The sequence below is a fragment of the Drosophila grimshawi genome, unplaced genomic scaffold, assembly GCF_018153295.1.
Source record: "Drosophila grimshawi isolate 15287-2541.00 unplaced genomic scaffold, ASM1815329v1 contig_1377, whole genome shotgun sequence".
Taxonomy (NCBI): domain Eukaryota; kingdom Metazoa; phylum Arthropoda; class Insecta; order Diptera; family Drosophilidae; genus Drosophila; species Drosophila grimshawi.
In genome coordinates this window covers 22680492-22697009 of record NW_025062900.1, presented here as the reverse complement: position 1 = coordinate 22697009, position 16518 = coordinate 22680492, and the positions used below count along the sequence as shown (strand labels likewise).

Genomic DNA, 16518 nt, shown 5'->3' with positions numbered 1-16518 from the left:
TAAACTGTGTGTGTGTCTCTGTCTGTATGTGTGTGTGTCTCTGTGTGTGTGTCTCTGTGTGTGTGCGTCTCTGTGTATGTCCTTTTTTGTATTTGTATGAGTTTGTTCTTCACTTTTGCTTTCGATTACTTGTGCGAACGCAGCAGTATTCAACAAATTGTTCGCGCTCGCCTCTCTTCACAGCTTTAGCTCACACACACTTTGGTTCATGCTGATGCTGCAGCTTCCTTTTACAGTTAATTGAGCCGCATTCGCATTGCGACCCTCTTGCACATATCACTATTTCTTTCTTTCGCTCTTTTTTTTTTGGCTCCGAACTCACTAACTCACTAATTGCCGCACGTCTCACTATGTTTTATGGAAAATTGTGTTTTGGAGTTTCTTTCTTTGTAGCTGAAAATCCTGCTGTGCGCTCCTTTAGTGATTTTATCCGTGCGCCGTGTCCGTTTGCGTGCGCGTTCGCTCTGGATCTGATGCGACGACGATGCTTCGACTCTAATTGCGTTAAAATATTTCTGCTCCCACAACAACAGCAGACTCGCAGCATCGTCTACAACAACTACAACAACAACTACAACAACTACAACAACAACAACAATGATAGCTTACTGCTCTCTTCAATTCGTTTGTCTCTTGTGTGAGTGCGCCTGCTGCTGCTTCTTCTTTCAATTCGCACAGTTCAATTTCAAGTTGAAAACTTTTTTGAAACACTGTGATACAGACACACACACACATGCAAAGTTCGACTTTGACTCGTCTGCCTATTCCTCGTTGCCTTTCGCACTTCAATGCGACTGTGTGTGTGTGTGTGAGTATGTATATATGTATACGATATAATTTTGCCAACTCGCCATTGTTGTTGTCATCCAGCTTCGTTTGCGAGAGCATCGTTGCTTTTACACATTTCAAATTTCGGCGCAAGCTCAGTTTATTGTTGGCATTCACTGTTGTTCTCATTTCACTTGTTATTACTGTTGTTGTTGCCTCAGCTGCTGCTGCTGCTGCTGCTGCTTCTGCTTCTGCTGCTGTTGATGCGCTGGCATTTCCACACACACACAAGGGTCCTTGTTGCGCTCAGCATCCATGTTTTTGCTCACGCTCCCACTGCTGTTGTTGTTGCTGCTGCTGCTGCTGCTGCTGATTTCTCGCTGTTACACTTCGTGTTCTGTGTGCTCTCGTTTCCCAGGCCCGCGAGCATAACGAGCGACTCAGCTGCCAATGTTTGGCGCCTTTGGGCATTATCGGCACATTAGAAACGTTTATCTTGGTATTAAAATAACAATAAATGCTATTTGAAATTTTTTGCCTAATGGTTGTAGTTATTTTATATCTTCAAAAATATATACATTTTTTTTCAACATTGTGCTTTGCTATTTGCTATATATTTATTTACTTCGCAGTGTGGTACAGTTGGAACTAAATCAACTAAATATTTGCCCATAACCAGGTTGTAACATTTTTGTTTTAACTGTATTTCAAATATGTTATGTTAAATTATAACGCTAGAATTAATATAGGTTCACTATTGCATTTTTTTGTGTAAAACTTAATTAATATTTGCAAAAAGCACCCAGTCAGACAGCAAAAGGGGATTCAAGTGTACATACATCTTTATTTTTATTTATTCTTTACGTACTTACTACACTTTGGTTGTGAAGTCCGCCCCTGGGCGCTGCTCTGCCACTCAGTGCCATTGTTGGCTGTGCTCCATATTATATGCACATGTACACTGCCGTAGACACACACACACACACCCACATACATACATATATATACATATATTTTTCGCATACCATCCTGGCTGACTGGCGTTTGTTGTGCGTCGTTCCCCTTTTGTTGACGTTGGCTGCTGACTCTGACGTTGTCGTTGTCGTTGTCGTTGTGGGTGTGGATGCGGCTGTGGTTGCTTTTACTGTTGTTGAGCACCTGAGTGATGCTCTGTTGTTCTTGTTGCATTTTGCGATTTTCCATGGCTTGCTGTCTGAAGTGCAAATTTGCTTAAATTATTCCGGGGCAACCGTCAGCGGCACCCACTGACACCCAACAAATAGAAAACACCGCTTCACCTCCAAGAACAACCCACAAAATCGGATGAGGATACGACCGTTAGTGGAGCCGCTGACAACGACATCTATTTTGGCCCGCGAGCAACTTTTTTTTCCTTCAATCCTTTCCCTTCTCGCAATGAGAACAGTGGCTGCATTCTATTTGCGCATCCCTGAATCGGGCAGGGATACTTATCGGGTATTATTTGAATGGCGCACAAAGTAGTGTAGCGTTTCCGACTAAATGTGTTAGAGATAAGATTTTTTCATAGTCCTTACCCTTTTCGAACAATACATTTTCAGTGCATGTGTGGTCAGTGTAGTTCCTACCCCATGGAGATGAATTCGTGTCAGATATGTGTATGAATAATTTTTTCTAAAGACTAACATGTTTTATTTACTTATGGGGTGCCTTACCTTATCCTTAAGTCAGGTTAACCATGAGTGTAATATTCAGGACAATTATTAAGTATACGTGCTGTATGCAGTGTATATAAAATTATTTAAGATCAGCACTTGTTATTCCTGGGTTGTTTTTAATTGTTAGTAGAGTAGAGTTTTTATTATAGTGATAATTATACAGTATATATAGAAATCTAAAGTATTTAAATGCTGTGTAACCATCTTTTAATGTATATCATTTACTTACTTATTAGATAAATAATTATAAAACTGCATTTCATCAAATAATAATTTAGAACGTCATATAAAATAATGCCATAGTTGGTAACCATCTATAAAGAGATTTGTTGCTCATCGTGAGCAAGAGCACCCGACCATCCACAGCAGCCACTTTCTTTCATTGTGTAGTGTTTGGCTGAAATGTGGCTATTCGCATCCGTAACTGTGCCACCGACGGACATACACCCACAACCATCGATGTTGCCGCATCCGACAGGGTCTGCTGTGTCCACATTGGTGGCATCGTTGCCGTCGTTGTCGTCGTGTCCTATTCGTGTTTGACGTTTGATATTGTTGGCATTCGATATTGGTTGTAATTAGCTTTAATTGAAATTGCTCCTTTGCCATTCACTAGCTTCGTGATTTGGGTTTTAATGTGCAAAGTGTGTGTGTAATTTTGTCAAAGTTAATTTATGGTCACCGCTGCCCCACTTTAGCAGTTCAGTGTACGGCGTACATCAATGAACTTATCCGTCCATTTTTTTTAGAATTTCGTTTTCGCTTTTCGGCTTATGGTTTTTAATTTGATTTTTTGATTGAGATGATTAGAGGAAACCCAATTAAATAAATGCAGTTACTGCTTCGGTTAGTTTTCTGTTTTATTTACACAGTTCGGTTAACGTTGCTTGAATGTGTATTCAGTTGGATTTTAAATAGTAACAAATTTAAATTGCATTTAAATTTAAAGAGCGTAGGCAAATCAGATATGCAGATGTCGTTGCGGTTATGAACGTAAATATTTCATATAACCACGGATACATGAGCGGAGATGTGCATTTCTTTTGAGCAAGATAATAAATACATTTTTATATTTAGCAAAATACGCTTCTCGGCAATAAAGTCGTAAGTTTCTGAGGTTTATTCTATTTAGAATGTTCTTGAAATCCTATAATAGATATTATGGTATAATTTCAATTATGTTACATAATTCACGACTGTCTTCAATAACATACTAAATTTATAATTTACATTCACTTTGTGAATTTGGTTCACTAAATTTGCATGTTGCTGTTAAGCTAGTCAAGCCAGTTGAATTAAAACGCAATGATAGGCATTGTAATGAGTTTTAATTCCTTTTAGTCACATCATAAATCAAATAGAGACAATTTAGTCATAAAATACAATAATGGGAGTTTCAGTTAATTTGATATTTAAATGAAAAATGTATTTACGGCACTGAAACTAGATAATGCAGTCATAGATCTAAATGAGTCATGCTTTAAACATTTAATCTATATATCATTTATTCATACTCTGCTCGCAGCTCTCAAAGAGAATTCAAAAGCGCACTTACTTTTAGCTATTGACATAAAATTTAATGTATATCTGTCAAAACAATTTTAGGTTTTTGTTATCAGTCAATAATAGATAAAGTGAATCATTTTAATAACTTGGAATACAACAATGTAAATTTCCATTCTGATTGTAGTCCCATTGCCAAATCCAATTCATACGTCATATGATATGATAATTAATGATAATTGTACAAAATCGTTTGCTTACCCAAGTTGAAGTGGAAGAATTCCGTCTGCGAACGTCATTGCACAAAAAGGTCCGAAGAGTACATAACAAAAGTACGTAAAGCAATTTGGGTTCGGATATATTAGAGACTAGTTGTCAAAAGAAACTTTTATCGTAGCGTACATGATTATTTTATAGCTCATTGATAAGTAACTTTAATAAAAAATATATAAACTAAATATATGTATATACATAATCTAATTGTTATATCTTTAAAATCGCTCAATATGCCAATAGTTAAGATTAGGTAAGCAAACAAAAAAATTATATTGGCATCAACTACCAAAAACCTATTTTGAGACATGCAGTCTGCAGAAACCAGTTTAAGTATTAAGTGTTAATAAATTATATTACTATCTTGGATACCATGGGACGTGTAGACTTAAGAAATACACGATGAATATGTCAAAATAAATAAACGACTTCAGATTATTAGTGCATATGAAACCAGTTAATATCCATAACAATATCAACGAGGTAAATGGCAATGACCAATCCCTTTTTCAAATAAACTATAATTAAACCAAAAATTACTCACCAAATTGTAGGTCAGTGTGTGAGTTTATGTGTGTATTTAATTATTAACTGTAAAATGTAAAGATGTGCAAATCAGCATTCAGTGAAAAATACAATTAATAAATAATAAATATTATTAATAACTTCAATCCCTATGAATCAAATAAATTGTTTGACTTTGATAACAAAATTTAAGCGTAAATCTGCAAACATTTTCAACTTTCAATTGCAGCTTTTTGAACTGAACTCCATTAAAATGCAAATATAAATATAAAAAAAAGAACAAATTTGGAGCACTGCACTTAAATATTTTTTTGATAAAATGTTTGAAGGCAAACTAATTGAGTACGGTCAACAATGCGAAAAACAATCTAAGCCATCAATCATTTTTATTGCATACTTTTGCGTATCATATATACACATGTATATATGTAAACGTATCTGAATATACTCGATAAGTTCTGAGCCAATATTTACTTACTTTGACTACTACAAATGCCGAGCTTGATAATCGCTTTAATGCAGCCACTCGCACATGCTTGTGGTAATAAATAATTCTTCTTTGCTGTTGCAAATAGCCGACGAATTTAATTTATATACCTAGAATAATATATGAAGGTACGTGATGTCTTGAATTTATGCAGCTCGTAAATGTAATAAAATATATAAACGTATTATTTAATCATATAAGGTAACTCATTGATTTATATGCACCCAAGTGATTCGCACGCCTATCCAAATCAAGTTGCAAAGATATTCCAGCCGAAGACCCAAAACGTCGGCTTCTCTTCGGGCACGATCCGAAGAGCTGTGATTGAGTTAATCGCTGCGATTCGATTCTTATTCATTGTGCGAGTATTCGTATTCGGTCATGAATAAGTGCGAGTACTTACACTCATACAAGACAACATTCGCGATATTTGACTGGCGTTGAGTATGTGTGCATATAAAGAGCTGAAAAGAATTTGGAGCGATTTAGTCTTATTAAAAACGGAGCCACGCTCGGGAGTCCGGAGTTCGTGGATCGTTATCAAACTGAGTGAAGCGATTGTCAACGCGTTTCTGGCAAAAAGTACAAATTTCTGCAATTGTCAGACAGTACATTGATAATAGTTACAATCTGACACATATTGCCGAAATTAAGAAACCATCAAATTTCCTGCTTGACAAAAACTCAAAAGTAGGTTCACTCCATAAGTGATAAGCGCTCGTTTATTAACCCAACTCAAGTTTAAGTTCAAATATTTGTTCACAAAATTGTCGTTGGTAAAAATAATACGAATACTTTATTTACATTTTTATGCGTGTTGCTGTTCGATTCAAAAATGCAAATTGCATTCGTTCATTTCGAAATGAAAGACAAGTGTACTTGAATACGTTCATATTTTACAATATATACGAATCTGTTAAAATGTTTCACTGCAATTCTATTGCATTGATTTCACACAATTACAATTAAGCTGTAATAGCGAATAAACAAATTAAATTAATTCTAGCACATATATAATAGGTGAATTCTAACGGAAGTCGGTTCATCGACATTACAGTATATATATTATTTTATTTACTCGTATATATGAATGTAAAACCGGTTTGTGATATTTACTCTGATACTTTTTAGTATGATTAGTTGACATATTTTATAATTTCTCATTGTGGTGCATCGAAGTTCACACAATATTATGACTGAGTAATTACATTCATGAAAGTGCGCAGCTTTTACATGAATGCCGAGCAAAAATCGGGTTTTCAAGTTTAAATAAAATTTTATATATAAATTTGAACGAAAACTTATAACAAAATTGTAGCATGACTTCTGAAATAATCTTGTTTCACAATCAAATTGAAGTATTAGGCATAATAAAAAATGTATCTCTTTTAAAAATCGGTTAAGTTTCAGTTTTTGTATTATGGGTGTGGAAAACTTGGAGCCATCCATTTTTTTAAAGATACAGATAAAAAAGTAAAGTGCGTATTGCTTGATAATTGTGCGACAGCAAGAACAGTAACAATCGGAACAACAAAATTGTCGATAATAAATAATTAAAAAATCATATCAATTTGGTGAATATCAAATATCAGTAATAACCGTGTCATACAACAGCCATTAGCCATGTTAACCTGTTTTTTTCAGTCAAAGGCGCTGCCATTGTTTGTATAAAACGTTTTTTTTATGGTAGTCACGGAATTTTGTTTGTTTGTTTTTGATTTCTTGCGTAGAGATATACACTTAACCATATGCAATCAATTTAATACATCCGGCCAGACTATAGACTCAAAAGCCCAACCAATATATGTGCGAAATCGTTCCAGTTTGACGATCATTGAGTAAGCCATAAACCGTTCAGGGCTGATTGATATTCAAGTGGAGATTGTTTTTAATCAAACACCAATAAGTGGAGTAATCAGCAATGCAAGATCCGATCGGCAGCTATGAATCCATCTGTATTCCAAATCAATCTCAATTCGCTGTACAGCGGTAATTAAAACAAACGCCACAAGAGTGCAATATCAGTCAATTAACCGACAGACGGCCACAAAACGATAACAAACCAGAACCCGATTCCGAACCCGAACCCGAACCCGAACCTGCTTATCGGATTGTTCGCAGTTGTTAATTGTCGAGAATTGGTTTTTAGTGGGGCATGGATTTTCTTATGCATAAATCTTAGGCGAGGGTTTTCTTATCATCAAAATTAATATATGTTGGTAAGCGTTTCATTGACTGTGAGATAAGCTACGGCCGAGTGACTACTTACCAAGAATAATATGAGGCATTTATTTGTGTCGCCATCAATCTTTGCAAATTATTTATGATATGCTATAAACAATATCGTAAAATATGGCTTTTGATAAAATTTTGAAGCCATCCATAAAATGTTCAATTGTCCGCAATGTTTAATCAAACTCCTTGTTTGCATTTAATTGCCTTCATTGGGTTTCAGACCAATCGAATTGAGAAGTTTATACGCAAGAATTGCTCTTGACGTCAACCGCAACTTTAACCGATCTCTTCAATGATAATAAGTCAATCAACTGGAATTGGTCAATGATACAAAAGTAATACAAGCACAATCAATAACAGTGCATCTTCTCCATCATTACAACTGAGTAGTAATCAACTCTATCTTATTTCTGATATCTGTATATACAAACTTATTGCGGATATCTGCTAGTCAATCATAACTAGATCATCATACACGTTGGTAAATAAATATTTAGGATGGTGAGCTGTGAAACTAATTACAATATAAATAAAATACTTACTTGTAAGTTAATCTTTTTGAATAATCTCGCTTGCTTATAAGTTTTGAAATGATTTGAATTTAAGTGGCAGTCAAAGGACTTATCAACAATGCCACGAATTTTGTTCATTTCAATTTGAAGTATTATTGTCTATTCCGATTATCTATATACATATATGTACACATAGTAATTTCATTCGATGTTTTTGAAGTATTATTATCTATGCCGATTATCTGTGTGTAGCAATAATATTTCATTTACAGTGTCTGATGTGAAGAAGTGATTAGATTAATACGAAACGCAATGCTTTAACTTAATAAACGCAGTGGAGAAATAAATAAATAAATAAACAAGCAACGCAGAATGAGACAGTGACCCACTCAGAATACTGGATGAATGCAAACCGATTGCTAACTGAATACCCATCCAACTGTGTAGTCAAACGTGGCCTGAAAAGTAAAGAAAAATCAAGTGAGTTTAAATTCTGAGAATCGGTTGATTAGGTCATACCCTATAAGCCATACACACCATTTATAAACAGCACAACAAATAAATATAAACAAATATTAAAGAAATGGGAAAAATAAGTTAGAAAAAACTATTGGGGTTTTCCCACATCATAAGCCCACTTGCTCCTTATTTGTAAATTTAGTTTTCAACGTCGATTATTTCAAGTGCTTGCCATATTTATGTTTGTTACACTATCGATTGTTACACTTACCTTGAAGACCATTAGTTTATAATTGAGAGGGTTATTTGTTTTTATTGATTACCTACGAAGCGCAGAGAGATAAGTACGTCTACTTATTAGATTAGCCATGCAAGCACCTATACTGCCAGAGTTTAATACAATATATTTTTTTTTTAATTTTCATACCCTCAATGAAAGATTTGCTGTTTGTAGGGTATAAGAGTCAATATTAACGGCTTCGGAACTGTGAGCGGCGTCCGCTAAAGTGTCGACCGGCAGTTGACCCATCGCTAACTAAGCTTGAAAATTTGCTTATTGCCAACTGGGCAACTGGGCAACTGGGCAACTGGGCAACTGGGGTACTCAGTGCTCGGTGGTATCCACTTTGGAAAACAAGTCACGTAGAACGATTTTTCGTTTCGGTGCCAATGCGACGCGCTTTTTCGTGGTATGCCACCTCTGGCAAGGTCAGGCAATGGCAGGCAACTGTCGCGATTTATAGACGAGCTCTCATTTAAGTCGAAAGCAACAAAACACAGAGCACAATTAGCTTTAGGTACTATGTATTATGTAAATCGCAAATCTCACTCACAAGACTTGAGAAAAAGTCCCAAAAAAAAAAAAAAAAAGCTAAAATGAAGGTGATATAAACAAAAATGTATATTTTGTATATGCTCCACTTGACTTGTGCCATTTACACGTGATCGTACGCCTTGTGTTAAGGTGTAAACAAGTTGTTTGATATCAGAATAAGCATTATTAAAAATGCTAAAAATTTTACAAATGACACCGCCATGCTAATTAATCTGCTTTGTTCGACATGCTCCAGCCGGAGCACGTGATGGCTCAGTAGAAATGTTTGTCAACCAACGCACTTGCCGCTTGCCAGACAATCGCCAATTAGAGCCGAGCCGCAAGTCAAAGCACTGTGGTTCGCACTGCTTCTGTTTTAATGTATTTTAATTTTTATTTACTTATGTTTCTTTTTTTTTTAAACACCTATTATGACTCCACAAGCAAGAATTTTGTCTCAGTTCTCTTTAAGACATATTCATATTTAATCTTTTCGTAATTACCCAATCGGTTTTAGAACACTTCACACTCCTTTGGGGGCAGGCATCGGATGCGCTAAACAACTGTTGTCACAGAGCAAACGAACCGAACTCACAATTATTTGTGATCTCTTGATACTCGCTGGTATCAATTTTTGCGAATTACTCATATCAACGTTGAGATGGCGTTAATTACAGGTGAAAATTGAAAACATTGAGCGTGCCTGGTCAATTATGCAGATTCGATTGCAAACAGACATTGATTGCTCTAGTCATACAGAGAAAATCAACATATATATAGACATCAACATGCCGACTCGGATATATTTATATTTAGGCGCTTTATTAGAGCGTGAATTAAATAAACAAGTTGATTTTTTTTTTCAAGTTATACTTGTTTATTGACATTTTTGGGATGTCAAAGAGTTACTATGCGTAATTTAGAAAATGAATATAAGTTAGCAAAGAAATTTATTATATACATTGTTAGATTCTATTGTACTTTTTAGCACAGATTTACATTCTTTATGTATGTACGTCTATAAAATAAGAGCAATTAAGTCAGATACAAACAAACTTGGCGTACATAAAAACAAAAATAAATGTCGCTCGTAACAAAAACAATAAATTGTGCTTAACGATTGTGCAATTAAACTTGATGACGAATTTGTTCATTAGTTACAAAACTATATATTGCTAATATAAATTTCGAAAATTGTAAGCAACGTGTTTGCAATTTATTTATGATCTAGTTAGATGCATTGTATAACACAAATGTCTTAAATCTTACCAAATTTATTTGGACTTTAAAGTAGAGTGTATTTTTTTTCGTTCTTTAGCAAAGGGTATGATAATTTTGGCCAGAAGCTTGTAACGCATTGAAGAAAACATCAACGAACCCATAAAGTATATATATTCTTGATCAGCATTATTAGTCGATTGACGATTTCTTCGCGTAATACATTCATCGCAGTTCCATAGTTCCACAGTTGCCTTGGGATGAATCAGTCGGCAGATGAGTTCTACTTAAAAAAAAAGATTATCAAGATTGGACAAATATATCATATAGCTTTCAAAATCAGTCGGGCATTTAAATTTATAATACAATTTAAATGTTGGCAGTTTGACTTCTGTTTGCAAGGATATGTTCTCTTTGGTGTCCTGGGCCACTTTTTCTTCTTTTTGGAATAAGACATTATGATAAATATATACGAGTTATAAAAATTAGTTATTTAGTTATAATTAAAAAAGTTGGTGGCTCTAAACGATAAAATTGTAAACAGCATTCCTTGCCTATAATTATATTAATAAGTATAACTTATTTATTTGTGTCGGTAAATCTTATGACTTTTAGTCACATTTAGTTCTGATTTGACATGGATTTATTAGAAAATTAAACAAATAAGAAACCTGTTTTCCAGAGCTACTTTATATCTAAAATATGAACAATGTGTCACAAAGAAACAATTTTTACTAATGTAGCATGTCAAGTATCAATATCATATGAGAAAAGGAGCTAATTGAATTTAGTAGTATTTTTTTGGATTTATTTTCATTGGCTATTGTTCAATTTGTTATATATTAAAAGCTTTATATTTGCTTTAATCTTTAGCCCTTTCACAAGTTTGTGTTGAATTCACAAATACAATTACTCTTTTTCACTCAAATACACACACTCCTACACACACACACACACACACACACACACACACACACACACATGTGAAACTGGCCCGCGAAACTCCCACAGAGTGACGATCTGAAACGACATCGCCGAATGATAATGAATTTATTTCAACGCTAAACGTTGAACGAGCTAGTTGTAAAACTCGGCAACGCGGCGCGAAAAATATTTTGAGTAGCCAGAAACACACACAGACTCGTAAATCCATATAAATTGATAAGCGGACGCATCTCTTCCTGCAGAACGCGACAGGACGATGACGGCTAAGGGGGAAACGAGCGGCAATGGCAGCGAGGAAAATAACCTGACAACACTGCCAATACCGGATATCCGCACCTCACCGATGCCCAATGGCAATAATGGCAACCATGGCACCCACAAGACCTCCCTGGTCGTCGAGAGCCAGCCCAAGCGGCGTGTCAGCATCATATCGGATGCGCCGATGATCAGTGCCAGTGGCGGTGCCGCCGGTTACGACAATCTCGCCTATGAGCAAAATCCCAGACGCAAAATATCCCAGGTGAGTTGTCGTCATCGTTGGCGTTAACGTTTTGCAATTGGCGTCAATTGCGATTACGATCAATTGGGGGTCGTAAATTCGGATTTGAGTGTTTATTAAGTGTTGCCCATAAGCGCAAGAGCCGACAATCGCATATTGATAATTTCTTGGCAACCGTCCACGTATCAGCTGATAGATAATCGCCTGGGATTTCAAAAGATGTAATAAATACCAAAATTTCTTTCAAATTATATTGTGTAGACCTCGACACACTCGCACACAGAGATCGGGCCATCGAGAAGGCGGAGTATCTTAAAAGAGCCATCGCAGCATTATAACGATAATGAAAGCGATCGTGGATCCACGCACAGCTTTGGTAAGTAATCCAGTAAAATGTCATACATTCCGTATGCGTGATATTGGTCAGATTTCTACAATCAGTTATCAGGTTTATTGACTTTGGGGCGTTCCGGTTACCTTATTATCTGACACTGTTCGTATGTCAATTTCAAAGACGGTTCCGAAGGCCATCGTATGTCACTTAGCAAAAAACAAATACGTTTACGATAGGTTTCTATTTGAGCACTTGTGCTTCTATTGTCAATCCAATTTGCCATCACAAAGTTAACATTATCAATTAACAGTACGGAAAGTGATTTCCTATTTCCAGTTGCCATCCGAAATGTCGAAACACACACTATCGCATATATAAGGGGTATATTGAGATGTCAGTCACACAACGTGAATGTTTAAAATTATTATTTGCATAGGTGTATTTTTGTAAATGCAAAAGCATTCGAGTTTTTTGTTTGATTTTAAACTAAACATTTTGCCGAAGGTTTATTGTATACCAAAATTTTGAACATATATAATTTATCAATCAGTATTAATGGGAGTATTTTTTTGTGTCAATGTAGAGGATACCCCATAGTCAAGCATTTCGTCAAAGTTTCATCACTTGTTTTGATGATTGTTTGTTCTTAGGCACGATATGCGCAGACATAATTAAACTCGAATTCTAAATAATGACATAAATTGTTTATTTACTAGTCGTAGTCAGCGTACAGAATTGTACGTGCTATGCACTCGGCGCATTCATTATCTTTGCTTCCAATTGCAGAAAACCACAGGCAGAGTGCATTGGATGTGTTCAATGGAAAGTATCAGGGCCATATGCAGACTAGCTCTCAGGATACGAGTGCCGCTAATTATGTGGAAGAATCTTGGATTTACACATTCTGCGTTAAATGTCGGGGCGATGAGCCATCCGAGGCATGGGAGCCATCATTCTGGCAAAAGGTCTTTCCCTATCCACTGTGTCCCACTTTCAGGACATTCTCTCGTCTTTGTGTTCTCATTCTGATTGGTAAGTGAAAGCATCGATATGTCTTTATGACTATCTTTCTAAAATATGATATCATGTATCTTTGTTTAGGTTTGCTACTTTGGATTGTGGCATTTGTGATTATTGGGGACACAGCTGCCCCTGGCGGGCAGCTCTTCAGTCTAGTGGTGCTTACAGTGGCTGCCAATTTTGGTGGTTATCTGATATCATTGACCACCCTGCCAAGGTTGATTGGTATGCTGCTGGTGGGCATACTCTTTCAGGTGAGATAAACAGTGCGGGTTGTTTAAAGCTCACTAAATTTGATGGAACTGTCATTAAGTTTCACAAATATCATTAATTCAGCAGAATTTTTTGTGCTCGGTCTTAAAAACTAATAATGAAAATAAATTGTACTTCTGTCATTTAAAATGTAAAGTTGCTATTTGCTTCAGGAAAAAATATTTAAGGTGTTTTTGTTGTGTATAAACCTATAATTTATAGTTTGTTGCAATCAAGTACTTATTAAAGCGCAATTGCCAGTAGTGCAAATCATTTGGAATAGCTCATGACAATGATAATGATATTTGAGATAAGTATAAAATATTGACTTGGCTAGTTTATAAAATCTGTTAGCTCAAAATTAAACCTCGATATATATTTAACAGAAAAGCAAATTAATACTTGAGCTAATTAAAATATTTAATATATATAATAAAATTAATTAAAGATCATGTTGTATAACAATATTTCAATAATTCCAGAACGTTGGCTGGGTGGATCTCGATGGTGACTTCTCGAAAGTAACGGGCCATCTGCGCAAGTTTGCCTTAACCATAATCCTGAGTCGAGCTGGTCTCGAAATGGAACCGGAGGCCTTCAAGAAAGTCTACAAGACCATTCTCAAGCTGGGCATTGTGCCGTGGATGGTGGAAGCCGCTGTCATGACGATCATGTCACACTTTCTGCTCGATCTTCCATGGATCTGGGGCTGTATGCTGGGCTCAATCATTGCCGCCATCTCGCCAGCGGTAGTTGTGCCTTGCCTGTTCCGGCTGCGCACCAAGGGATATGGCGTTGTCAAGGGCATACCCACACTAGTGATTGCCGTGGCCGGAGTGGATGATGCTCTCTCTGTGGCAATCTTTGGCATCGTCAGCACGATTATGTTCTCGGACAAGGGATTGGGCTACCAGATTGCTCAGGCACCAGTCTGCATCCTAGGCGGTCTGGCCTTTGGCGTCATCTGGGGCTCGGTGTCTCGCATCTTTCCCGAGAAAGGGGATGCCTATGTGGTACCGTTGCGCACTTTGATGCTCTTTTCTGGCAACCTGGTGGCTATCTATGGCAGTGAGGAGTTGGGCTTTGAGGGAGCTGGTCCGTTGGGCGTTGTCTTCTCATCTTTCGTATCGAATCTGTTTTGGTGCAAGGATGGCTGGGAGGTCGATGAGAATCCCGTATCAACCGCATTTGAGATCTTCTGGATGATCTTCGAGCCCATTCTATTTGGCCTAACCGGTGCCACCATCATTATCAGCGAGCTGGACTCGCAAACAGTCTCAATTGGAGCAGGCTGTATATTCGCTGGCGTCATCATACGCATCTTTGTCACAGCTGGCATCGCTGTTGGCGATCGTCTCAATACCAAGGAGAAGTTCTTTATAGGCCTCTCCTGGATGGCCAAGGCGACGGTTCAGGCTGCATTGGGACCGGCGGCCTTAAAGCATCTGGGCAGCGATGCAACTGCAGAAGAGCGCAAGTGGGCAGAAATTGTGCAGACAGTTTGTGTGTTCAGTATTGTGCTGACAGCTCCACTGGGCGCCATTCTGATATCCGTAACTGGCAGCCGTATGCTGACCAAGACGAAACAGCCGCAGATCTTGTCCGGCTGGCGACGCAGTCATCGTCCCTCTATACGCGATATCAGTATTATCGATGAGGAGGAGGAACGAGAAGATCCCGAGTTGCCCCGAGACAAGGAAACGGATGAAAATACGCAAAGTAATGCCCATTTATCATATACCGCAAATAAATAGTGAAACCCTGGATGGGAATTGCGTGAAGCTCCAGATTTTTGTTGTATTAAGATACGATGTTGATAGTTATACTACGGCAATATTTAGGATAGGGACTTGCATTCCAAATAAATAATAAGTGAGCAGAACGAAAAAATAAAAACAACTTATTTACTTATTTATAGTGATTGCAATCGCTAATTTGGTTTAATGTTTGTTTAACGATGTACCGAGTCATCTGAGAGTACTCTCGTAACGCTAAAGCTCATAAAGCACTCATCGAAAATGACAGCATTTATAATGATGACGCAATTGCTGAAGTAACCACATACCAGAAATGAATTCCTCCAATTTATTGATTTTATAAAATCATTAATCTTCAATCTTAAACTTTTTAATGTGAGTATGAATTCGTGCTGAAAGTCTTAATGAAAATGGGAGTATCTATCTATGTGGCCACCAAAGCATTTGCATGTATAAATGTAACCACTCAAACTTGGTATATATGTTCAGCGTACGTCATTTAATCGGCCCTATTATTGTTTTCTTTTTTTTGTTCGTTTCAAATTGAAAGATTTAGAAATAGAATTTTCTGAGTGGGTTCGAGTCTTCGCTAAGGCCCTTTGGCCTACTTAGCTGGTTGACTTTTTACCTAACATACTTTTTAGAGTAGGATCAAATTATTCAAATTATTACTGAGGAAATATTTGTTATTTCTTATCAATTTAATTGAAAACATTAATAGAATAATTGTGGGAGCAAGTTAAGTGCGATCTTACATAACGTTAGGTTTTTAATTGCTAAGACGAATAGAATGGAATTCGCATCCAAAATCATATAAAATTATTAGAATAAACCAGAATAAACCAGACCTGCTTTGAAGCGCCCACAAAAAAAATATATATATATAATGTATACTTTTAAAGAACTGGTTTCTGCCCTAAGCTTATAAATAAGTGCACCCATATATAATAAACATCAATGAAAAAAAGACCAACCAATAAATTTTTTGAAGCAAACACATAATAAATAAAGAAAGCAACGAAGAAATAATAAACAATCTTTACAATATGCAGATTCATCAAGTGACGATCAAAAAATTTTCCACTCTTTTAATTTTTTTTTATTTGATGAGTTCCTAAATGAGGGGAATTTTTATTTTGTATGTGGTTCGCCAACAAGCTTAACTGTTGGTAAAGGTAGCAATTTATTTAAATTTCAATTAGGTATTCTGGAATTTTGCA

At 36.4% G+C, this 16518-nt stretch overlaps 1 protein-coding gene across 2 annotated transcripts; it reads left to right on the top strand.

The window, feature by feature from the left end:
• Positions 1-5827: 5827 nt before the first annotated feature.
• On the top strand, positions 5828-15449 carry LOC6566891 (sodium/hydrogen exchanger 9B2). 2 transcript variants are annotated; one of them, XM_001993230.3, is made up of 6 exons: positions 5828-5943; positions 11679-11956; positions 12197-12311; positions 13056-13301; positions 13371-13543; positions 14024-15449. In XM_001993230.3, the coding sequence occupies exons 2-6, from the start codon at positions 11693-11695 to the stop codon at positions 15293-15295; spliced, it is 2070 nt and encodes a 689-aa protein (XP_001993266.1). In that variant the 5' UTR covers positions 5828-5943; positions 11679-11692; the 3' UTR covers positions 15296-15449. The 2 variants fall into 2 exon arrangements, with proteins under 2 accessions (XP_001993266.1, XP_032595262.1); XM_032739371.2 differs by lacking the exon at positions 5828-5943 and adding an exon at positions 8387-8480.
• Positions 15450-16518: the final 1069 nt, after the last annotated feature.

Excerpts from the sequence above, each read along its gene's own strand:
- LOC6566891 (XM_032739371.2), top strand. The coding sequence starts at position 8,402 with ATGAATGCAAACCGATTGCTAACTGAATACCCATCCAACTGTGTAGTC. Across the intron at positions 11,957-12,196 it reads CCAGACGCAAAATATCCCAG|ACCTCGACACACTCGCACAC; the intron begins GTGAGTTGTCGT and ends TATATTGTGTAG. Across the intron at positions 13,544-14,023 it reads TGGTGGGCATACTCTTTCAG|AACGTTGGCTGGGTGGATCT; the intron begins GTGAGATAAACA and ends CAATAATTCCAG.